This window comes from Ceratotherium simum, chromosome 19, assembly GCF_057802395.1.
Source record: "Ceratotherium simum simum isolate JZ-2026a chromosome 19, ASM5780239v1, whole genome shotgun sequence".
Taxonomy (NCBI): Eukaryota; Metazoa; Chordata; class Mammalia; order Perissodactyla; family Rhinocerotidae; genus Ceratotherium; species Ceratotherium simum.
In genome coordinates this window covers 50,381,328-50,406,404 of record NC_141918.1, presented here as the reverse complement: position 1 = coordinate 50,406,404, position 25,077 = coordinate 50,381,328, and the positions used below count along the sequence as shown (strand labels likewise).

Here is a 25,077-nt window from a genome sequence, read left to right as displayed (position 1 = left end):
AGCCCTGGTGGCTAGTGGTTGAGTTCAGTGTGCTCTGCTTCAGCGGCCCGGGTTCGGTTCCAGGAGTGGACCTACGCCACGTGTCTATCAGTGGCCATGCTGTGGCGGCGGCTCGCACACGAAAAGAGGAAGATGAGCAGCCAGTGTTAGCTCAGGGTGAATCTTCCTCAGGACGAACAATGGCCCCAAAAGGGGGAGAAGGGCGAGGCAGAATTGACAGATTGGAGCCGTGCAGACCATAGCTAGAGTTTGGTTTTGCTTTTTGGCCCAAACAGTATTTTTTAGAATTTGAATTAATTATTATACTGAAAACGGGAAGATACCCGGCAACTTTAGAAAAATCAGAAGCTCTGACGATGTTGAGCCTGCTTCCTCTCGTGGCTGCAGCACTGAAGCTGAGTGGGAGCTGCCCCCCTTAGAGGAGAGAAGGGCTCTCCGTGTCCCCGTGTCCCTTCACGGTGAGGCCTTGGGACTCGTGTCCCTCCACGTCTGTTACCCGCCTGGCCTCTGCCGGGGGTAGAGGTGGTGGCTGTGACTTCACTATACCCTAGTCCAGGGCGTATTTAAGAGTATGGAGATGAAGAGAATGTTTAATTTTAAACTGTGTAGAGCATTTTCTCTTTCCCTTTTTTATGAGGAAACAGAATCCTAAAGATTAATTTGCCGTAGGTCACTTATGCTCAGAATCATAAAATACTGTCCCTATGTAGCTAAGTATAGTTTCATTTGTCTTGAGAACTTCTCTAATGTTAGACATTCCAGCTACTGTTTTTTAAACATGTAAACTTATGAGTGGCATTAAGAGGGAATTTTTCTATGGCAACTAATTAATAAGTTTGTGTGTGTGTGTTTAAGATACTCCTGTCCTCATGAGGAATACATTGCAAGGACATGTTGGCCCTTTATTTACCTCTCATGCATCAAAATACCTTAGTTAGCTTTAGAGCAAGTGGGAATCTAGACCTGTTCTATCCGGTATGGTCGCCAGGACCCACATGAGGCTATGGAGCACTGGAAATGTGGCTATTCCAAATGGAGATGTGCTGTAAGTATAAAATAACACTGGATTTTGAAGATGTAAGAAAAAAACATAAACTAATAAGTAAGAGTTGGGTCTAGAGATGAATTCTTTTGATTCCCACTGACCTTCTTATTTAAGGAAAATACAAAATGAAAACCTAGAGAGCTCTGTTCATGTGTGCTTCAAAGATGTTTTTCTAGAAGATAAGCGTTTTGTTACTATCTTCTTAAGCACAACTTTTATTTGATGTTGCAGAGAAATGTTTTCTCATCTCTCCCTGTCTTATGCACCTAAGATTGACAAAGGCTTAGCTAGAATTAAGTATACTGAATGTGAGCTTACTGTAGTCCATTGGTTATTAAAAAGAAGCTTCAAGATTTTGTAGAATGCTCTCATAGCAGGTTGCCACAAGATTTGAACAAGCAGAGTGAATCAGAAGACCTGACTCTAGCTTTTTTTTTTTTTTTTTTTCATGGTCTACAGACCTTTCCTTTATAGCAATGTTGTACAGAATTCAGACAGTGCAATTACAAGTCCAAGATAATGCTGATTTATTCCCATCAAGAATGTAACACTCTAAAAAGATGTCTTCTGAGGTCATTTGTTAGAATTTCTTTTCAATTGTTTCTTCATCCTTGACATCATTAAAGTTCATCCTTATTCCTCTTTCCATGGTTTTGGAGATTTTCCAATTTTTCATATATTAAGGTAGCAATCTCTTTTGCATCTCTGGCATCTATTTGCTCTCCCCAGGTATTTCTCTTTGCTCTTTCGTAGGGATAAAATTTAACAGTCGGATAGGCTCTGATCCCGGCTTTCTGGCAGGTTTGAGCATGAGCCTGACAGTCTACTTTCCCAGCTTTCACTTTTCCTTTAATCATCCTAGCCAAGAGCTCAAATTCCGGAGCAAAATTTTGGCAAGGTCCACACCAAGGAGCGTAGAAATCAACCACCCAGTGATTCTTCCCTTGTAAAACTTTTTCATTGAAAGTCTGAGGTGTTAGATCTATGGATGCTTGAGGTAAAAATCCTAGACCCCAGATTCTTAGGGAATAAGCATCCCTATTCCAACCATTGTAACTATGATATTGATAAGCTTTATTTGATTTTTGGGGAAAAAGTCTTATCTCGGGGTATCTCCGAACATTTTCTTGGGCACAAAAAGAATGATACTGTTGGCAGTCTATACTGCCCACGTTGATCAGTCCAGTTAATGTCCGAGCCATTCTCTTCCATTCTGGCATTAACACTTGACATGGATGACACCATGGAGAATAGAAATCAACCATCCATACTTCATCATGTTTTCTCTGTGTAACTAGTTCATTGAAAGTGGTGGGTGTTAGGGAGATCACTGAAGGATTCATAAGATCCTCTATGAACTCCAAGATCTGTTCTGCAGAGTGATGTCCTTCATATTCATGAACGTTGGACTGGTTGAATACCACTGTTGTTGGATAAGCCTGAATGTTATGCATGTTACAGAGTCCCTCATGAACTGTACAATCTAGAGTACCAAACTTAAGCTGACCATAAAGATGCTTTGATGCTTTCCGTAACTCCGGTAATAACGCTTGACATGGCGGACACCAAGGGGCAAAAAAATCAACAAGCCATGGTTCTTTGTCATTGGCAGGAAAATTTTGAGGTCCAAGTGTGGTAACATGTGAATTAACACTTTCTTTGGCAAAGGCAAGTATATCATATAGAATCTTCTTTCCATGATGAATTTCATATTCTTTGGTTCCTTGTCCTTTAAATACTGCTAGACATGGCTGAAAAACATAGAGATTACTACAGATGTCTGGTGCAGAGGAACAGTCAAACCTGCCGATTTGAATATGTTCATTTTTAAGTAGAGTTTTTAGTTTCTTCAACTCAGGATCATTTGAATTTTCATTTTTTCCAAAATGAAAAAATATGAGCCACCGATGATGAGCCAAGCGATCCTCTAGTGTGTTTGCTGAAAGTAGTTCAAAATCTGGAAGATTATGCATTATTTCCAAATATATTTCTTTAGCATCCAATGAATTAAGAAATAAAATATTGCTTTTCTCTTTGTTACTCAAAGTGGCTCCAGGAGGAAAATAGGCAGTGGTACTTGTTGTGATATCCAAACTTTTACAAAGGTTTTCCTGTATGGCGCAGTCCATCCATCCTACATTAACAAGACCATCCAACATGCCACTAAGCCTGAGACGTGTCTGTGAAGTCAAACAATCTCCTCCTTTGGAACAAAAAGTGATCAGCCAACCAATACCAGCAGCAAAAGCAGTTTGTATGGAGTTAACAAAATTTCCTGTCCACAGTTCTGTCACTGTGCTTCTAACATGTTGCATGGCGAAGCTCACTAAACTTTCCTTTGATCTGTCACCATGGTATTTCACCGCAGCCATTCCAGATCTAAAAATGAAGAGGCTGGGATAACTGCTGACTCCTTTCATTCGGCAAAGCATTCTATCATCACCACAGTTAACAGCTCCAATTCGAAGTAATCCATCTACTTCTTTAGCAAAGTCTCTCCACGTGGGAGCTAAATCATGGCAGTGTGAACATCCTGGGGAGTAAAAGTTCACAAACCACAGTTCTCCAGAATTAACAGCAGCATCAAATTCTCTTCTATCCAATGTTATGATTTCAGGATCATCATCATAAATACCAAAATCGTAGCGATAATAATTCCAGCTTTCATACTGGCCTCCTTCTTGATTGTCTGCAAGTCCCTTTTCTCCATATTTGTCATACTTTTTCCGCAGATCTTCATCTTTGAGTACTTCATATGCTCTATTTATTTTTAAAAAATCACTATGTGCATTTGCGTTATTCGGGTTTTTATCAGGATGCAGCTTCAATGCCAATTTCTTGAAAGCTTGTCTTATTTCTCTACTGCTTGAAGTTTTGGATACTCCAAGTAAACTGTAAAAATCCTGATCTGTGGCCACCAAAACAGCCACATACACTAGTAGAAAACAGACAATGACCCCCTTCATGTCTCTGTCACCGTCATCTTTATTTAACCAGATTCCCATTCTTTTTTTTTTTTTTTTTTTAAAGATTTTATTTATTTATTTTTCCCCCAAAGCCCCAGTACATAGTTGTCTGTCATAGCTGCACATCCTTCTAGTTGCTGTATGTGGGACGCGGCCTCAGCATGGCTGGAGGAGTGGTGCCTCGGTGCGCACCCGGGATCCGAACCCGGGCCGCCGGCAGCGGAGCGCACGCACTTAACCGCTAAGCCACGGGGCCGGCCCCCATTCTTTTTTTTATACAAGTTCTGATTTAAGGGAACATTAAGATACGCCGTTGGTTCCGTTGATGTAATATGCAAGTTTGAGAACTTCTGTCCACATTATTCCAAGGATGACTCAAGCATCATGAAAACTGTCTCCCAAAATGTTAATCTCGGTGTTGCGGGGTCGCCTCCTGCAGCTACTGCCCCATCCTCAATCCCCGGCGTCTGACCCCACCGGCTGAGAGCAAGCCGTGCGTGCGGGAGGGAAACACGCGCTCTCCGATCGCCGAGCCGCCGCGCCCGGGACGGGGGAGGACAAGCCGCCCCGGCAGCAACGAGCGCGGCCACCTCCGGTCGGCTCCTCGCGCGCCGGTCTCCCCGGGCTGACTCTAGCTTTAGGGCCAAATAATAGCTACTCTTAGGAATCTTTGTCAAAGCTTCAGCAACTTGGGAAAACAAGTGTTTAAAAGAAGTTTTCCTGGCATCTTGTGGATATAGATATTTAACAAAATAGAACAGAAAAATGAACCCCAAATTTTTCCACTTAAAACAGCAGATGAAAGTGATGGTGAAGACAGGCTGTGGGGCTCTCTCCTGGAGACCTGATGGGGTTCTGTGGTTAAAGTGACGGTGAACATGGGCAGTGGTGCTCTCTCCTGGAGACCCAATGGAGTTCTGATGATTTTCTCTCCCCAGACCCCTGCTCTTCAGTCTTGTCTTGCAGATTTGTCCCTATTACTTTCATTCGTGGATTCATTCGTGTATGTTGTGAACATACCACGTTCAAGGGACTGTGATAGTTGTTGTGGGAAAGAGAGGAAGGCATAGGAAGATGTACACAAGTAACATATAGGGTAAAAATTAGTATGTTTTAAGAGAAGCCCAGATAAAGGGCTATGAACATGAACAGGAGAAACTGTTTCTGAGTGGCGGGGCAGGGAAGACCTCCCCACAGGGCAGCAGGAAAGCTCGTCTGTGCAGAGCACTGGGGAGGATTTGAACATATGGAGATGGGCAGAGAGGAGAGAGCGTATAGGAGAACAGTGGAGTGGGTGTCAGGAAGATCACATCCTACTTGGTGGCCGTGTGTTGAGTTCCCGCAGAGCTGGGAAGACTTGTCAAAGGCAAGTTGCAGAGGATCTTACATTCCAGTCAGCACCTTAGTTTAGACTCTGTAGGGCATCTGCACAGGGTATTTGAGTATGGGAAGAGCATTTCAGCACTGTCCTTCAGTAAGAGTAACTCATCAGTGGTGTGTAGGATTGATTGAAAGGGTGCTAGAATAGATGAGGTGTCCTGTTAGGAAACCAGTATACTGGCTCAGGCAGTTACTAATGGAGAAACTGAACTGGACATCTCTATCTTTAAGAGTAGAATTGAATTGAATTTGGAGCAAAACTAGGAGTGAAATATATATGAAAATAGTATTAGCTTACGTTTGCTGAGTGTCTGCTCTGTGCCCGGCTTGTCTGAGAACTTTCCACTTATCATCTCAGTTGGTTCTTGCAGTCACTATGATGTAGATGAGGACGAGGCCTGGAGCGGTAGAGTCCGTCACCCACATCACCCAGTTGGGAATGACAGAGCCAGGCCGGCCCTCAGTCAGTCTGAATCCACACTACGTGTTGCTTTGCAGAAGGAGTCATCATGGGAGTCTTTCAAATAACAAACCTCCCACCAGTGTACTTGAAACATGATTCATTTTAGAAAAATGTATTTTGTACAAAATGTCTTTGAGGTTGCAGCTCTGATATAAAGCTAAGTGAACAAGTAAAACCAGATTTTATAAAATAATCATGTTTAAAAACGAGGTAAAACTGATGATGTTTTCATTTGACAGGATATTCTGACATTTCTGCGTGGTGCTAATTGTTTAAGCAGAGTGATTTGAATGTGTCATGTAAAGATTCTAACAGGAAAATTACTGTTAGCTTTAAAGAAAACCCATTTAGTTGGCCGGGTGGGATACCTGACGGCTCACCCTTGCCTCAGAGGTGAAGGAGTGGAGCTGGCTTAAGCACAGATGGAGGGACGGGAGATGCTCTTCCTAAAACCTCCTCTGGAGCGGGAAGCAGGTGCAGCTGTGAAAGGCAAAAAGATGCTGTTGTGTTTTTTTTAAACAAATGAAACTTTGGGGAAAACATCTCAAAACGGACTCTCCTGAAAGTAAAAATACTTACTTGACTTGTGATTCTAGCAGACTTTGAACTGACTTTTTGTCTGGGCAGTGCAATTGTGTTAACGTGTATGTCATCGAGCACAATAGAGTTGGCATTCAGAGGACACGGAGACCAGGGAGGGCCCGCCTCGTCCTGACACGGGGGTCTCCGCGTGCCCTCGTGAGAGCGGCACCACATAGCGTTCGTTTGTTCAGACGGACCAGAAGAATCAAAACCATTGTGCTGAATTGTTTGTAGGACAGGTGCTGAGTTTCCTTTGACAGAAAAGGAAAAAATGCTAGATTTAATGTTTTCCCTTTGTGTTCAGCAGACACACAAGTAAATATCTGTGAGAGAAGGAAACCCCAGTAGGTTAGGGGAAGCAGATCTGATAGCAGCAGTTCTAGGCACAGTGGTCTCAGTGACCACTCAGGACACTCTTAAAAATTACTGAAGAGCCCAAGAGCTTTTGTTTAGGTGAATCATATGTATTGAAATTTACCATAATATAAATCAAATAGTTTTTAAAATATTAAGTTAAAAATAATCACTTAGTGAAAGAAGCCTGTCTGAAAAGGCTACATATATTGTATGGTTCCAACTATGTGGCATCCTGGCAATGGCAAAATGGTGGAGACAGTAAAAAGTTCAGTAGTTGCCACTGACCTCATCAGAAGAGTCTTTAAATATTAGGAAGCTGTTGGGCTCATGTGGCCAAAATACAATTTTCCAAAATTCTAATTTTCACCCGAAAGCTTGAATTTTATCATTGGTGCCAAGCACTGTCAATTGTTTTCCTTGAAGTGACAGGCCCACCTTATTTTCAAGAGAATGCCTGCCAGATGTCCAAATTGAATAACATAGTTTGTCAGTAATTCTCTCAAGTCAAAGAGATGTTCTATGAAAACAGCAACTTCTTCAACTCACAGTCCTAACACCCCTGCAGATGCCTTTCCTAGGACATCCGATGCACGTGGGTACACAGCAGGGTGTTGTGTGTGTGCTTCCCTTCATCACACACAACATTAAAGAGACATGCACTCAAGGGCTGAGATGCAAGACAATGAATAACTTCTTGTTTCGTCAAGGACATCCTTAAGCGACACTGGCTTTCTTGTTATTTCACTGCAAGGGCCTGGCGGTAAGGAATCCAGTGACTTCTGGTACAGTCTGGTGCCACCGCCCTGACCTGTGCTGAGATGCCACTGGCTTTACTCACCGTGGTTGTTGCAGCGTCAGGGAAATGTCAGCACCCTGCAAAGGGCAGTAATGTCTCAGTACGGTTATGAAATAGCATTGACTGCACGACCCCGGAAAGAGTCTTGGCGCCCCCAGGGGCTGCAGACCACACTTGAGAACTGGTGGGTCTGAATTACAGTGGTCATACAAACATGGTAAAAATTGACTGTTTCCTGGGTTAACCAAGTAGAAATTTACCGTCTTTGCATTTTTGGCTCTAGGATTCTTATAATCTTGCAATGGAAAGTCTGTTTAAAAATTAAAATCAAATATGTAATTGAGAACCAAAGAAGAATAAAATGCAAATTTAGCATTAGAAAGAAATGAAATCCATAAACTGTTGTATTTAAAACTGAACTTGAGGGGCCGGCCCCATGGCTTAGCGGTTAAGTGCGTGCGCTCCGCTGCTGGCGGCCAGGGTTCGGATCCCGGGCGCGCACCGACGCACCTCTTCTCTGGTCATGCTGAGGCCGCGTCCCACATGCAGCAACTAGAAGGATGTGCAGCTATGACATACAACTATCTACTGGGGCTTTGGGGGGGAAAATAAATAAATAAATCTTTAAAAAAAAAACAAAAACTGAACTTGACACTCAAGTGCATGGACCTCATTTTTATTTAGGAAATAGTTGCCTTGTGTCTTACATAAATGTTTTCTTCACATTTTCAAAATCTCTGGTTCTATTGCTTCCCTTTGGTAATTGAATCTTCTTTAATCTGAAGAAATGTTATGTTTTCTTGCATTAATTATTTTGGATAAAAACTACATTTTTGCATTTTTATTGAGACTCTCCCTGGATGAGTACTTAAAGGCAGTATTTCTAGTAGTTTGTGTCAAACGGTTTTTTAAAAGTACACATTTGCAATTTACTGAGTCAATTTCTGGAGTAGAGGATGCACAAGATAGGGACCCACTATGTGCGCCCCCATCTCGGGAGACACTGAGGTTGTACTTTTCAGATGAGATCCTAGAACTTCAGTGTTTGAACCTGACTGATTTCCCACTGCCTGTGGGCACACTGAGAAGGATAAATTTAGGAATGCTCTGAACCCTCCATGAGGACTTAAGGCAAAGTAGGCAACTTGCATGTATCCTTGAAGAATTTATTTGGACATGGAATTAGACCTGTGATTAGATAAAACATTGACCTATTCTCCAGTCAAAAGAGGGGGGACACCGGCTATGAAATGTGACTACAGCAGTTAGAAATGTTCACTGACATTGTATAGTCCAGAGGTGGGAAACAAGCATGGAAACCATAGTTTGTGTTTTTGCTTACAGTTCTAATACAGAAAGTATAATTCATATACTTCACAGCTGTGACCTCATCCAGACCCATGGTGAATGTTAGGACATTGTCAAAAGTGAAAGCAGGTTGAATTAATGCCAGTAATTAATGCCTGCCAATTTGTCTTTTTTGTGTGTGAGGAGAATCAACCCTGAGCCAACATCTGATGCCAATCTTCCTGTTTTTTGTTTTTTGTTTTTTTGTTTTTTTTGCTGAGGAAGATTGGCCCTGAGCTAACATCCGTGACCATCTTCCTCTACTTTATATGCGACACTGTCACAGCACGGCTTGACAAGCGGTGCATCAGTGCACACCTGGGATCCGAAGCCGCGAACCCCGGGTTGCTGAAGCGGAGGGCGCGCACGCAACTGCTTGCGCCACTGGGCTGGCCCCAGGCCTGCCAATTTGTATTGACAAAGTAAAGATGTCCAGACTTCTGTGAACATGAGGTAGAATTCAAGCTTAAAAGAAAAGAAAGAGTTGCAGACATTATGGAAAACAGTATGGAGATTCTTCAAAAAATTAAGACTAGAACTACCATACAATCCAGCTAGTCTACTTTTGGGTATTTATCCAAAGAAGACAAAAACACCAATTTGAAAAGATATTTGCACCCCTATGTTCCTTGCAGCGTTATTCACTGTAGCCAAGACTTGGAAACAACCTAAGTGCCCAAAAATAGATGGGTGGATGAGGAAGATGTGGTATATATACACAATGGAATACTGCTCAGCCATCAGAAAAGATGAAATCATGCCATTTGCAACAACATGGATAGAACTTGAGGGTATTATACTAAATGAAATAAGTCAGAGAAAGTCACATACCACATAATTTCACTCACGTGTGGAAGATACAAAAATGACAGTAAACACACACATAGACAGAGATTAGGTTGATGGTTACCAGAGGGGGAGCGGGGTCAGGGGAGGGTGAAAAGAGTAAGGGGTACATGTGACAGATGGTAATTAGTCTTTGGTTGGTGAAGATTGTGTAGTCTACACAGAAATCGAAATATAATGATGTACACCTGAAATTTATATAATGTTCTAAACCAGTGTTAGCTCAATAAAAATTTTTAAAAAAGAGAGTTCTTGAAACTTGACAGCTCTTAGATGAAGAACCAGCGCCTGGTTTTCAGTTTGCTTTGGGATATGTAAGAAATCATTGAGACGCAAGACATTGTCTGTTAAAAATGGCCAAATATCACATTGTTTTTCTTTCCCACGGATAATGCCAAAAGGACAGGAAACCTTAAGGTTTCTGATGCTTGTGTACCAGAGGCATCGGTGATTCCATGCTTATCTTTTCTCTTTCCCAGCTCAAAAGCTAGATGTTTGCAGTTTGGGAATACATTTCTATATGTGTTTAAGTGCAAGAAGCAGTCCAAACAAGATAGGTGGATGTGTAAATAGAGAACTTCGTACAGTAAACGGGTCCCTATCCATCCGGAACCATAAGGAGCTGGGCTGTTCGGAAGCGTTGACTATCTCGTTGACTCAGAGCTGTACTTGATTTGCTGCTTTTTAAGGAACGAGAAAATGTATTTAACATTAAAATTACAATAAATGTAATTTTCTCTGACTCTGAAAGCTGTTTGGAATCCTAAGAGCTCATTAAGGTTGTCATTTGTAATACTTATTACCAGAAAAAAAATTCATTTATTTTGCTTTCTGGTGGTTTGATTGAGAATAAATGAGAGTAAATAATATTTGAGTTTACATGGGTAACTGTCTTTTCTTCTCCATGTGTTTCAGTAAATGTTGAAGCTCTTGGAAATCAAGATCTCTTTCACTGAGTTCTTACGTACTCCTAGATTCCTATTTGTCTACTGATGATTTTGAAGCAAGTTTAATTTTAGCTTTCTTTTACAAATTGAGATTTTTATTTTGGGCAAAAACAGATTGAGTGAAATAATGTGACTTGGAGCCTAGAGGAAATGGAGACTAGAATCCTAAACCTCGTTGTTTTTGTAGGTTGCCAGGTGCTAGAAGCGTCAGGGGTTCGTTTTCTACAGCATAAGCTGGGCCAGGTGGCAGCTGTGTGCAGCAGACAATGCTTATTCCCTGAGCAAAGAGCCAGAGCCACCAGCTCTCAGAACAGGGATAGACAGCGTGACCGAAGGTCGCAGATAACTCCCAAATCCAGTTTGATTGGTCGTTTTATCCATTCCCCGTTACCATCCCCCACATTTCTTTGCACAATTACTAACCTAAAAAAAGATGGCTTAGTGTTTTCTCCATTGATTTTTTTACCCTGCCTGGAATCAAGAAGTACTAATGAGTACCAAAATAGCCTGAAGCAGACAAGGTGGGCAACAGTGATTTGGTTAATCAGTCTCTCCTGAATAATCAAGAGGCTATAATAATATCTGTGATAAATCTAAATGGTGGAGAGTGTTTTTCATTGAAACAAGACTTCATTTTATCTAACCAAAAGAGTGTACGTGCTAATTGACTTTGTGGCCGGTAACGTCCTCTTACAAAGGACGTTAAGGATCACTCTCCACTGTCCTCTGTAATCACCGAGCATCTGCCAGAACTTCCAAGCAGGGTGAAGCAGAGAGGGAAACAGTTGTCTTCTTCAAACCCTCTTCTCTTTCAGGGACACTGCACCGTGCTCATTTGTCATCTGCTTCCCTGTCCACTCCTGTCTCAGTCCTCCCTCTTACCTCCCTACCTTTGACTGTGGGCTTCCCCAAGACTTGTGTCTTTCATTTTCCTAATACTCACACGAGACACGCTCCATCTGTTGGTTTCATTAATGCCTTCATGCTGGTGTAAGAGGCTGACTTCAAGTCGACGTCCCTAGTCCTAAGACCTCACCCAGCTCTAAGCCTGTCATTTCCCCTCGGGTTTTGAGGTCCCAGACTCCAAACCCGATAGTCCTCTCTGGTACGTGCTTCCTAGTCCCCACCTCTGATCTTCTCCCTCGGTGCTGCCTCTCAGAGTCCTCTCTCCCACTCCATTTCTGTAGCATCCACTCCGCTCGGGTCCTTGCCATCTGGCAGTCGTGCCTGACCCTTGTCATCCTCCCCATGCAGCCTGGACGGCCGAGGTGGCCTCCTGACAGTGGGAGTCCTCTCCACCTTAGCCTGTCCATCACACTGAAGCTGCAGCGATGTTTTCAAAACATAAGTCAGGTCGTGTCCAAGTTTCCTCAAAACCAAGGGAGAATCCCATCTAACCTCCTCGCCTGGGCTCATCACACCCCATGTGAACTTGTCACCCCCGGCTCTCTGACCCTCTTCTCCCTCTCACACGCTGCTCTGGGTCATTGCAGTAGACCGACAGTTGGTCTTTTTGTCTGAATGCTCCTTCTATATTCCTTCTTTCTTTGTCTGTTAGATCAAGTTCATACTTCCCAGTCTGGTTGAAGAGTAGACCTGGTATTTTTCACCTTACTCTCCATTACTCACCACGCCCTTACTCAGCTTCATAACGTCCATGTCTTCACTGTCCTATTCCTGTCGTTCATTCCATCCCCCTCCCCACGTCTGCATGCGCATCTTAACGTCGTGCTCTTCCTCGCTTCCATGCCCCTTCCCTCATTCTGTCCCCCACCTGCAGCACCCTTTCTGTTCATTTCAGCGAAGTCAGAATTGACTGCTTTTCCTCCTTCCTTGAATCTAGCTTAAATGGGTTTCTCTTTTTAGATTTCTTTTTGGTTTCTCTTTTTTAGATTTTTACTGTATGAATTACCTCTGTTTTATAATTAACTCTTTTTTGGTGTATTTTTATTTACCAGCTGTTTCTAGCATGCTTGTCAATTCTCTGGATATTTTAAGGCTCTCAGGGGTAGAACAGGCTCTCATGTATGTCTTCTGGTAAACATATTATTTATTGTACAAGTAGGCAGATAGTAACTGTTAATTAGTTGATTTGGAATTTGATGAGTGTTACATTTTTTTTCAAGCCTTTGTCTTTGGAATATTGAAGACTTGACTGTTTTTTTTCCTTCCTAGAAATTCATTTTTTAAACAACACTCAACTATGTGAACCTGAAGAATTTCGACCATTCCAAGTCTTAATGCTACACCACTACTCCAGCGATATATACTACGACTGGTAACAATGACCAGAAGCCTGAAGAATTAAAATGCCAACACCAAACCTTACCTTAACAGCTCTGGTCTATACCGTTCCCTCGCATTTTAATATATTATTTTGTTTTATAACCACTTCTAAATATTCTTGGTTCTTTCTTTTCCTTTTTTTTTTTTTTTTAATTAGGGAGTTTTGTGTTTGGTTTCTGTTTACTTGGTGTACAATTACCTGCTTTTTATGACTCATCTTGATCAATGATAGTGAACAAAGCCAGCCCGGGCTGGTGAGGTGCCGTTCACTTGAACCGGTGCTGTTGTGCGAAAGGAAGCTCTGTGACTTGTTCCGATACTCCGCTTCTTCCAGACCCTCCCCATTGAATTCTTGCAGCAAATATTGACAGTTTTCGGATTGCAGTAAATATACTGTATGAGAAAATATTAATGCAGATTAAAAGCATTTCTTACATCTTGAAAATTTTCTAATATTTTAGAATCTCATTGGGGATATTTTTTATACTGAACACTTTTGACTCTCCAGTCCTGTGACTTTGTACTTTTAGTAGAAAGTCAGAGAAGCTCCAGATTGGAGACGTGGGAAGAAGTTCTCGGACCACACGCTGTGTTCAGAGACCCTCCGCACCACAGTGCCAAAGCTTCTCAGACACAGGCTCTTCGGCAGCATTCCAGAACCAGGAGGGAAGAGAAGAGAGAACGGTTTCTTCCCTTCTACTAAAACATTCAGGCAGCTTAAAACCTTAGTGCTTTCTTTCTTAACATGTCCAAATTGCAATACTTCCCATCATTTGAACACTTGTGTAGAACACTTGCTTTGTATTAAACCTCCTTGTCTCCATGTAAAACTGACCTTGTGTTATTGAGCAGGTCTGTCTCCTTCAGAGTTTGATGATTCACGAGCCGTGAGGACACTGGGAGGGGCGCTGGTGGTTTTGATGGTTGGGAGAAAGCCGCACCGTGTAAAGCTGACACCAGACCTGATAGGACTTATTAACTGTATTGAACATTTTTTCCTCTGCTTTGACCCTATGTATAGTGATGATGCCAGATTAGATTTATAGCAGCTTCAAGTTGTATTAAATGATATTTTGCTTTCTGTAATACTGTTATAAAATAAAGTTTGTTTATTCTCTAAACTTGTCACTTCTATTTTTATAAGGGTTTAAAAAATAAACTAAGTGATATTTTCAGCCAGAAGTCCTAATATTTTATGGATTGTAGCATTTTTTAAGTCTGGTATTCATATCTTTTATGATTTGGTGCTGCTGCCAGCATCACTGATGTCAGGTGGCTAGGGCCGTGTTGAAAGTTTGTAAATCTAATGTTGAGAATGTCAGATTCCTTCTGCCTGGTTACATAATCCACCCCAGCTTTTACATATTCTCCAAGGGATATTTTTTGCTTATTTTCTTTGTGTATGTTTTGTTTGCAGGAAATGCCGTATGAATCCTGCTCCTCTGCTCCGTGTTATGCTTTCCTGTCCCCAGGGCCTCAGTGCGTCAGGCAGAAGGGGCCCTGCTGCGGGGCTGCGGCCCTATCTAATCCAGATGGTTGGTTATGAAGCTTTCGCTGAGACACATCAGATTAAGTGCTGGATTTTCTCTTCAACACTGAAAGCATTATTCACAAATGACCAACAGGGTATATTCCGTTTAAAATGTTAGGTTGAATTTCTTTCCCTGGTCATTGAAAGTGAGCGTGTTAAATAGAATTCGCATAACTGTCTTTGGAGACTGTTCCCACTGAATTCTCTCTCACGTTGTGAAAGGTCTTTCTCACTTCCTCTACAATTATTACAAAAACAACCTCTCCTCTCTGGAGAAGCCTATCTCAGCACGCCAAGCCTTAGAAAGATTACGGAACCAACTGTGATTCCGTAAATATATTTTTCATCAGAAAGCTTGCATGTATAACACTCACATTTAAATCAAAGGTTGATCTTGCCAGGGTCTTTTGAGAACCACGTCCTTCCATACTTCTAATGACAGCTGCAGCCACAGGAAGTCAGTGTGTCTAGGGCAGCCCCAGGGGACCAGGACCTGTGTGTTTGGTTGGGGCTCAGTTTCATTCAGCTGAGGCAGCAAGGAGAGGGCTCGGGGTCCCAGAGGCGTCTGGAGCATCTCTGGGGCTTAGTTCCCAAGAGCAGCTGGAAACAGTGTCATTTTTAATATTTTGTATTTCTTACAAAAATATTTCTCAGGATGTTATAGTCGCACTCTCTCAACTGAGCTTTCAAACCCCCAAGTAATAAAATAGGTCAGCCAGGTTCAGAGATGAGACCTCCAGGTGCTGTTTATCTTAAGTCAAAAGCAATGTAATTTGGGGGTGATAAGCAATAATTCCTTTTAGTTACATGGAGTTTTTATGGATATGATTTCACATAGGAAACAGCAATGCATTTTCCACAGGCCACAGCAAAATAAAAAATAAGGTTATTTTTAAAATGCATGGAGTTGGTAGATTTTTGGTGTTTCACTGTTGTGAGTCACTTCTATTTTCCTTTCTGATATCCTGTAACTTGACTCATTCTGTAGACCATAATCCATGGAAACATTATCACCAGGACTCTGGCAGTGAAGCAAACTGTAGCCGTAACTGCTGCCCAGCATGGACTTCATTAAGTATTGTTTCCCTCATTTATGGATAAAGTTGTACGATGTCTGAGAACATCATATAGTTGTCTGAGAATTCAAAATAATACGATGGAGAGGAGAGAGTCATGGTTTAGATGAAACGAGATGGGCCCTGAGTTGATAATTGCTGAAGCTGGGTGATGGTAGATGAGGGTTTATTATGTCATTCTGTTAAAATATTCCATAATAAAAGGCTAAAAAACCCCATAAAGCCTCATAAATTAAGAAAGAAAAAGTTCTTTCTCCATGTGTTGTGAGAGAATACCTTGTTCTTCACTGAGTGCTGCTCTAGTCCATTTCCACAAGTCACACACGCTTGCACTAGAGACTAGGATGTGTGAATGTCACTGCTGAGACAGCAACAATAGGGCACATACTTCTGATTATTTTCACAGACGTCAGTGTGGCCTTGCCCTGATCCTTGCACGCACCTGCTCACATATTGATTTGCTGGGAATAGGCCACAGTGGAGAGAGAGTTGGCCCAGGAGAGCATGTGGCCAGCTGGCAAATCCTAGGTGTCAGTCATTCTGACTTTTGGCCTCAGGATCAAAAACACTGACCCTATGTATAGTTATGGTGCCAGATTAGATTTGTAGCAGCTTCAAGTTGTATAAAATGATATTTTGCTTCAAAAACTGGCTTCAGTATCCTACACGTGGGCATTTGAATCCCCTACTCTGAGTAACTGAACTATGTGAGTTTAATGAAGGCATTTAAACATCTGTAAAGTGAGGGTGGTAATACATCCCAAGGGAGGGGTATTCTGGTGGTTAGATGAAATAAAAATGTATAAAATGCCTAGTGGAACTCGGTACAAGAATGTCCTCAAAAAATGGTAATCATGAGTAATAGCACTGTGCATCACTTAACCTACCAAGGGCAAATTTATGGAGGATATTGCTGGTCTGAGCTGTGTTCTCGTGAGGGCTTTCCATAATAGAATTCTGTGCTATTATGAGGCTACTTGGGAAGTCTGCTGGGAAGGTTTTGCCTTTGGAGCTGTGTGGACCTGACTTTTCCTGTGAGCCTTCCAGTGTCAGGAACCCCTTGTGCTCTACTCATCCTCTGCTGTATGGAGGCAGCTAAGGTGGCTGCTGTAAGAGGCAGCACAAGTCCTTTCTTGAGACTCTGGCTGCAGGCTTTCTAACCACAGACGCCTGGAGAGATTCCAGGGGCTAGGCTTTCCCCCATTATATGCAAAATCATGGGTATATGCATTTTTCCTAGCGATGAAGGATGATTCCTGGTTTCGTCAAATTCTCAAAAAGGCTTCATTACCTAAATAAAGTTTAGAAACCTCTGCTCTTGATAATCTGAGTTTGGGAATGTGGATTTGAAAAGTGGAAAGAGTATTTTTAAATTCCCAATCTGTTTGGTAGTAATTATAAATACAATTTTTTGAAAATATCTTTTCTCCTATGTTTATCACTCATCTGTGAGGGTAAATACCATTGTGTAAATTTGGATAAATGCAGAGGTCTCTTCTGATGAGCACACTAATTGTAAAGTCAGAAAGCAAGAACTTCAAGAGCATTTGTTCTGAAAATTCTTTTTCTAAACAAATCAGAAATTGGTGGCCTAAATGTGCTTACCAGTTACGAATTCTGATTTCTGAGAGACAGTCTTGCTGAAGAACTTAAGATTTCAAGGAAAAGCTGTTTTTGGTGTATGGGAGTGTTAATCTGTTCTTGATTTTCTGCTTGCTACTAAATTAAATCTAGAAAGTACTAGAGGCTGTTACCTGGTCAGATTAATTATAAGAAGTTTTTTTTTTTTTAAGGGTTGCACGTAATATTTCAGAGAACATAATGTGTGCCCTTCCTTGCCCAATTTTCTGTTTTATCCACTTGTTTAGGTTCAGGATGTGAAGGAATGGTCATGGACTTGCAGTTTCCCAACTGCAGATTTCCAAATTACCAACACTGTCAACAAGAGAGATGGAAAGATAATATTAACAGCCTTAGGTGAGCTCTGTAAAAAAATATATATTCTTTGGTAAATTTGCATTGAATAAGTGGCAACAGAGATTAGAACGCCCGTTAAAATATTTGATTAAAGGTCTTATGTTGGGGAAACAGAATTGGGAATTCTTTTAGATACTAGAACATTAGAAATAAGATTGGGAACTGTTAAGGTGAGACCATTTAGGGTGGTGAGAGCATTTTTGGCCCCTGGTGAAAGGCTTTGGAGTTTAGGATGGAACAGGATATAGGATAATGTCAGGAGACTGCCCGCCTGGTCTAGGGGACAGTGTGATGAAGAGGAGCCGAGCAGGCCAAGCTGGAGTGAGATCTTAAACTGGACCGTGAGCAGTCAAGAGCAAAGACGTGACTGCAGCTGGTGGGCTGTGCTCTGGAAGGATTCGTCGAATGGAGTAGCAGTGGCTTCGAGCAGATTACAGTGAAACACTTGGGACTTGCCTCTCCCTGGGAACACTAACATTTCTGTTCCTCTCTACGTATAAAAAACATTCATGAATCTGCTCATGTTTTCACTGGACGTTCCTTACTCATCTTAAACAGCAATGAAGGAAATAGGTCTCGCCTTAAACTACTTGGTTCTGCTTATCGCTGAAAGCATGTATGTTTAGAGCGCCTCCGTTACCACAGTAGCTGAGATGTGTTTTCCCTGGTGAGGGATGCATTTTCCTGAGAGGGTGGAATGGCATCTACCAGAGCCAAGAGTCAGGCTTCCGAAGTGCCAGGTTCCAGAAGGTGGAGCAAACGCTGGTGGCCGGACCACAGACTTGGCTGGCAGCTGGGAATACGATGCAACCTTTCACGCCTTCTGTTAAAGAAAGCGTTTTTACATAAGCTGATTTCCACCAGGGGCTAAAAAGAGATCCCTCCCAGAACTGAAACAACATCGTTATTCTTTCCATATGGCATGAACACTCATTCTAAATTACGTCAGTCTGAAAGCCCCAGCAGACATTTCATTGTAATCAAACGCAATAAAACACAGAAATGAGTGTCTTCAGTTGAACAGTGAGTTTTATATTATGCAAGAAGTGCAAAGGGAGACTAATAACTTACTGGATGCATATGAAGAATTTTAGAGCGGGGTGGGGGTGGGGAGAAGCAGAAAATATTTGGCACTGGTGGTGTGTTTGTGCTTTTGGTCATCCACACAGTCTTTTATATGATTTTGTGTCACTACAGAAATTGGTGCATTTCTTACAGAGGTGACCAAATTCTCTGTTTTATAGTTATCAGTCTAATAGCCTATTAGATTCAAAGCAAATATTGGAATATAACCAGACTCACACATAGGACATGTTAAGCATCCTTGTTAACGTTAACTAGAAAACGGGAGAACACAATAGTAATCACAATCTAACTACCACTTTGAATTAAATGTTACCTATGTTGGCTCTTTGGGGCTCCCACTGAAAGAATTCTGCTAGTGCAATGTTGACTTCTTTCCATATTTATAAATAGCTTGCTGATGTTTTGGTTTTAGAGGCAAAGGCTTGAATTATTCTCCATATGAGTTACATGAACAAACATTCTGTTCTTTCCTGTTCCCAACACCACATTGCTGGTATTTCCAAGTCATGTCGTGCTGAAAGCTACATTCGTGGTGATCCATACCTGGTATCGAGAGGCTCTGCTTGTTTTGTGGGTTGTCACATTGATGATGTGATTTGTGCAAGCAACTGGGAAAAGGAGAGCAGCAAACTCAGGGCCGGAAGTGCTGCCTGAAAAGGTGTCATTGAAGAGTTGCCGAACTACAGGAGGAGGAAGTGGGGAGACTCGCACGGAGGGGTCCACGGAGCTCTCCAAGTATTCCTCTGCATCCCATCTGATCTCTACTAGAGTTTCTTCACCTCTAGAATCAGAATAATGTGGGCTACTATGGGATTATGTAATCATGATGTTTAAGAATTTTATTTCAAAAATATACCCTTTGGAGGAGCCATATAAAAGTTAAAAAGTTAAATGTGGGCAGTCCCTAGAGCGCATCCAAGAAAATCTTATCTTCTTGGTACTCTCGGACGAACTGCTGTTTAAGCTGAGTCTCATAGAAGTCCTCTTGAATAACAGCTGCCACCTTTCAATATGGCTCAGAACGAGCATCTTAGTATTCTATTTTTGCAGTGGTTCTAGTTTCACCTGCTGTATTAGCTAAGCCATTGACCTTTGCTCTCTGACCAGTGGAAATTCCCTGTGCTTCAGCCATTGATCAGTCCCCTGCAGTCACGTTCGTTTCATTCTCCGGTACGGGGACGAGCCAGCGTCACAATTGTGTTGGCCGGGAGTCTGGGACAGTTCTTCATTAACTGAAAGGAAAAATATCAGTTAATACTTTGGAGACAGCTGCGTGCCATTGGTCATTTACTCCACATAAGTGCTTATTATCCAGCGTTTCTACACCGGTGGTCCCAGCAAGTTACAGAGTCCAGGTCTTCAGAGCAAAGCCTATTATATGTCTCTCCTTACCTCCTCGACTGCTCCCAAGAGAAATGTAGATGCTTATTTCTAAGGAATGTTCCCGGCTAGGGTGGATAAATTACCACTGTAATGAAAATTGTTATATGATAAGTATATTTAATATTTAGCAGATTAAGTGTGGATTAAATTTAATAAGACCCCCCCCCCACCCCATTCAATAAGCATTTTTAAAGCATGTCTGTAGACCAGGGCCTGGCGATATGGAAATAAGACAGGGCTTCTGTCCCTGCTCCTCCCTCCAAAAAATGTGTTTGGGCACTTAAACAGTCTTTAGATATGTCAAATTGGTCTTCTCTCTTTTACCTTTTGGTATCTTTTACTGAAAATTGGCAATTTCAACTTTTCACCACCTACATACTCCTTAACCCCTTAAAATACAACTTTACATAAACCTACTCTAGTGAAATATTAACACTCATCAGTGACGTCCTAATTACTAAATCTAGTGGCCTTTTCCAATGCCGAGCTTCCTTCCTCTGTAGCATTTGACCGAGCCCCCGTGCCCCATCGTTCTCCTCCCCTTGGCTTTATTGGATCTGCTCCTATTCTCTGCCAATACCAAATTTGATCTTTAGCCCTGATATCTCTCTTGAGATCCCAGCAAGTATCCCTTGAGATCTTCCTGTACATCAAAGAAATACATCTCTCTTCCCGACCACCACCAACACACACAACTGAACCTGCTTTTACTCTTAAAAGTTCTATTTTCAGAATTGTATTTAATCAAATCATCCAAGCCAAAGACCAGGAGTTTATAATCTCATGGGAGATGGTACATGTTTATAGAATTGAACATGAAAATGTTCTCTTTGGCTCCCACATCACATCCAAGCAATTTACCCCTTGCCAGGCGCTTTATATGCTGTGTACCCCAGGACACATGCAGTCTCCCTATCTGGATTCTTCTAGGCCTCCAGAACTGCTTGTCATCGTAGTCAGGAGATGGTACATATGCATCAGATGGTGACAGGCTGTAGGTGACATGAGCCTCAAAATTTAACAGCTAATATTTGTCAAGCACTTGTTGTATGTCACACACTGTGGAAGCCCCTTGCGTGCCTTACCTCATTTAATTCTTGCAATGGCATTATGTTGTAGTCACCGTTGTTATTCTTACTTTACAGATGAACAAACTGAGTCAGAGAGAAATCAAGATGAAGCAATTTGCCCAAGATCACAGGCACTGATAGATTCAGGGTTCGATCCCAGGCAGCCTGACTCCAGAGTCCACATTCTCAACCACTTGGTTACACTGCCTTTCCTCATAGATTATTGCTAGTTCAAAGGTATTGCTTGAGATGGCCCATAGCTTAGATTATAAACTCATTGAAATACGAGTAATTTCTTCCCTTTTATTCTTAATTATCAAGACGTAACTGCCCAAGTGCTTTGAATGAGGAACCAGGATACAAATTGTAGAGCTGAAGATGGGTGACCCGAATAATGAGATGGAAAGAAGAGAACTATGAGAGTGGAGAACTAGAATAGAGAGAGCAAGAGGAAGCTCATCCATCTACAGTGAGTTATCTCTCCAGTAAATAAAGTGTCTGTGTGGGCACAACGCAGAGAGCAAGAGAAACAATTTACCCTTCTGAAAGAGCTTGAAATTTGGCCATTGTTTTATTTCAGTGGGTCTATTAAGGAGAGTGCAGAGAGAGATTAGACAGGTGAGATTAGGCAGGTGGCCTTGAAAACATTTGAGTTTGCTACTATGGAAAATTCTACAGGCAACAAAGTTTTCCAATAGGTGAAGAAATGTGATCTGCTTGACTCAGGGCTGAGTATGCTGAGGAATCACCAGCATCAATAATTATTCCTGTTATGTAAAAAGATGGATCAAATCATCGCAAAGCTTTTGTAAAATTCTTGCCTTGTTTAAATTCTCCCACAACTGGCTTTCATGTTGGTGATAATTTTATTTGCGTGGGCCAAAAGGATTCATCCATTCAACAGATAGGTAGTGTGTTGGCTGAGAGGGCTGGCTCTGGAGCCAGCCAGCCAGGGTTTGAATCTTGTGTCTACCACTTTCTAGGTGAGTGACCTTGGGCAATTTACTTAATTATTCCAAGATAATTTTAATAATAGCTATTGTTACAATGATACAAACACTGCCTTCTTGGAATTTAGAAGCGAGCAGAGGTATTAATGACTAATAGTTGTTCAGAACAGGCACTGTTAAGAACGTTATATGTATCACCTCACTTAATCCCCTCAGCAACCCTGGAGCTATGTCCTGCTATTATACTGTTTTACAAATGAAGAAACTGAAGCTTCAAGAGGTTGAGTGGCCATTGTTACAGATGTGGAATTGGAACCCCGTTTGGTTTGACTCCAGAGTCTTACAATTTCAGTCTGCTAACAAGTTATTCTAATTTTTCCAAATACTTATCTTTTCCCTTTTTGATTGCTAACTACTAAAACATGTATTTGAAGTTCAGTGAAAGATGCCTAGCCACCCTGTACATTTTCAGTACTTGAGTTGTCTGTTTCAGAATGTAAGTTCCTGAGGGCCAGAACCTAATCACTTACTTGACCTTATTTTGGATCTAACTCCATCCAAAAACTTTCAGGTATTCAATAGACACAATTTTTCATAAGACTAATGTTGGCAATGTTGGTTATTTTAGAGAGCATTTGTTCTTTGTCTGGGTGATGGTATTTGGGGGCAGGAGGGGCACTGAATGCAGAGGTTTAGGAGTCTCAGGACTTGGGGAGAGAAGATAATAAAACTTACACCCTAGGAGATGTGAAATGGCCATGGCAGGGGTTGCTGAAGGTTTTGGTGATGGAAAGTTCAAGACTTAACCCTCCACCTCAAGAGCTACCCCTGAAGGCAATTGACACAGATTGAAGAGTACGGGATGTTAGAGAATTTTCCTCTTCCTTTGTGAGAAAGTTGATGTTCTCTACATACTAATTAAATTTACATGCACCATTACCTCCTAAGGCTTGAAGTGTAGGGATTAATGTGAAATGATTACAATACCTCCACATGCTTTCCATCACATCTTAATATGCCTCTCTTATCTGATGGACTAGGATGGGTGAGGCAGGCAAGCTGATTCTCAGTGTCAGAATGCAGGGGTTCTGTGAACACAGAACTGGACAGAACCAGTTCATCTATCAATGTCCTTTTCTTTACAGGGACAAAAGAGGAATGATTACACTTGCCATAACCCTGGTTGGAAGACTAATGACATGACATTTGACCATCTGTTTGCAGTTTTTAATTGGGATCTGCTAAATGGAGATACAAACTGGTGATATTTTATTTGAGGCCAAGTGATCTCTTTTGCCCTCAAGCTGGAGAGAAGATATTACTACTTACCCTTAGGAAAGTGGCTAAAGAAAGAACTATATTTTTAAAAGCTACATGTTCTTAGAGTTTTGTTTTATTTTAAGAAGACTGGAATTAAAGGGATTAGATCCACATAAAAATGAAAACATACTTAGTCTAAGGTTGTCTGCTAATGTTGGAAACGTAATCAGGAATTATTGCAAAAAAGCCTGCACAGCTCCCATTTGGGAGATGAGGGAAATATAAGCAAAGGATGGTTTGAATAGAAAATTCTTGAGAGAATTATACAGTACAGGCTGCTCCTAGCTGCCATTGTGGCCAGGTACCTGTAAGGGATAGCACCCAGGGCCCCCAGTTCCCCACCCTACCATGCTTGGACCAGTCTCAACAGAATGAAAACTGGCATCAAGGAAGACTGCTTTGGTCCAGTCAACTGGGCAGTTGTCTCTTGGCATCCTCTAGCTGGTTCATTGGCAGGCCACTAGTATCAGAGGGCTTCTAGTCACTAGTATTCCTTCCAACAATAAACTTCAGGTGGGACCCCCATTGCATTAAGTGACCGATGTGCAGATTTTGTGTCACCATATTAAATACTAGCTCCTTGTACCTCTTCACTCACTCCTCCTGTTCTCCTTACCTGTAGCCCGGAAGCTCCAGGCACACTTAAGAGAGAGACAGCAAAAGTAGGAGACAGTGGCGAAGAGCCACAGAAAGTGGAGGCTTATTACATGTCTGGGGCACCCCTGAGCTGTTTAGAGGGTCCTGCCTCAGGTGGGGGTGCTCAGGTCTAACTTCGGGACCCGACTTGAGAAGGGGCAGGTCACTTTTACAGCCCTTTGACAGACATCTAAAGAGGCCAGAGCCAGAAGCATACAGATTTGCAACGTCTCTCCTCCAGCTTCTAAAGACTTTGCCAGATGCCTATTGTGGTTTTCTAGAACTGGGATTGTTTTGTCTCAATCCTGAAAGCCCATAGTAATAAGCTGTTCCCTATCTAGGACAATCCCTGGTATACGGTAGATTCTCAAATATTTGTTGAATGAATGAATGAATGAGAACTCTTCCTATCCAGAAGTATAAGGTGCAAGTTTGGAGACAGCCTCAAGGTTGGTGAAAGGACTCTACCCAGAGAGCATTGACCCTTGACATGTGAGGCTGACCTTCTCATATCCCTTGGGTTAAATGCTATGTTGCAAAAAATAGAGACTGTGAGAAGGAAGGAACAGACCCATAGTTTGGGCAAGTCTACCAGACAAGAAAAGCTCAGTAGTGGATCAGAATTTGGAATGAAGAAGAGAGAAGGCTGTGTGAAGACAGAACAGGTCTTGGGGGCCCTCTGCTCCTTTCACTCAAACGCTTCAGGAGCAGTTCCAGTTTTATTGAGCTATAAACTTAAGGTGAAAATTGTTGTCAGAGACTTAATCTCTGGACAACCTACATGGGCAGGGATGTGTGAAAGACGGAAGGGTGTCTCTGTGTGATGATCACAGTGATGTACACGCATCGAGCACTTCCTCTGGGCCTGGGACTGTCTGTCATGATCACAGTGATGTATATGCGTTGAGCACTTTCTCTGGGCCTGGTACTGTGTGCAGCATTTTGCCTGCATTTCCTCCTATATCAGCCCCTGTGATGCCAGTCCACAGACTTTTCCAGGGCATTCTGAAGGAAAGTGATTGATATGTTTATA

General features: G+C 42.0%; 2 protein-coding genes across 22 annotated transcripts in view; one reads left to right on the top strand and one right to left on the bottom strand.

Annotated features, from left to right (window-relative positions):
• EPB41L2 (erythrocyte membrane protein band 4.1 like 2) overlaps window positions 1-14,451 on the top strand; it is a 213,617-nt gene extending 199,166 nt beyond the window's left edge. For 20 of the 21 annotated variants that reach the window (XM_087444106.1, XM_087444101.1, XM_087444109.1 and 17 more), the window contains one exon: window positions 12,905-14,136. The gene's annotated coding sequence lies outside the window, so the exon portion shown is untranslated. Of the gene's footprint in view, window positions 1-12,904; window positions 14,137-14,432 lie in introns of those variants that run through there. The other variant, XM_087444098.1, reaches the window with a different exon arrangement.
• On the bottom strand, window positions 1,556-4,065 carry LOC101400585 (endoplasmic reticulum disulfide reductase DNAJC10). Its single transcript, XM_004422318.3, has one exon. The coding sequence runs from the start codon at window positions 4,048-4,050 to the stop codon at window positions 1,666-1,668; it is 2,385 nt and encodes a 794-aa protein (XP_004422375.1). The 5' UTR covers window positions 4,051-4,065; the 3' UTR covers window positions 1,556-1,665.
• Window positions 14,452-25,077: the final 10,626 nt, after the last annotated feature.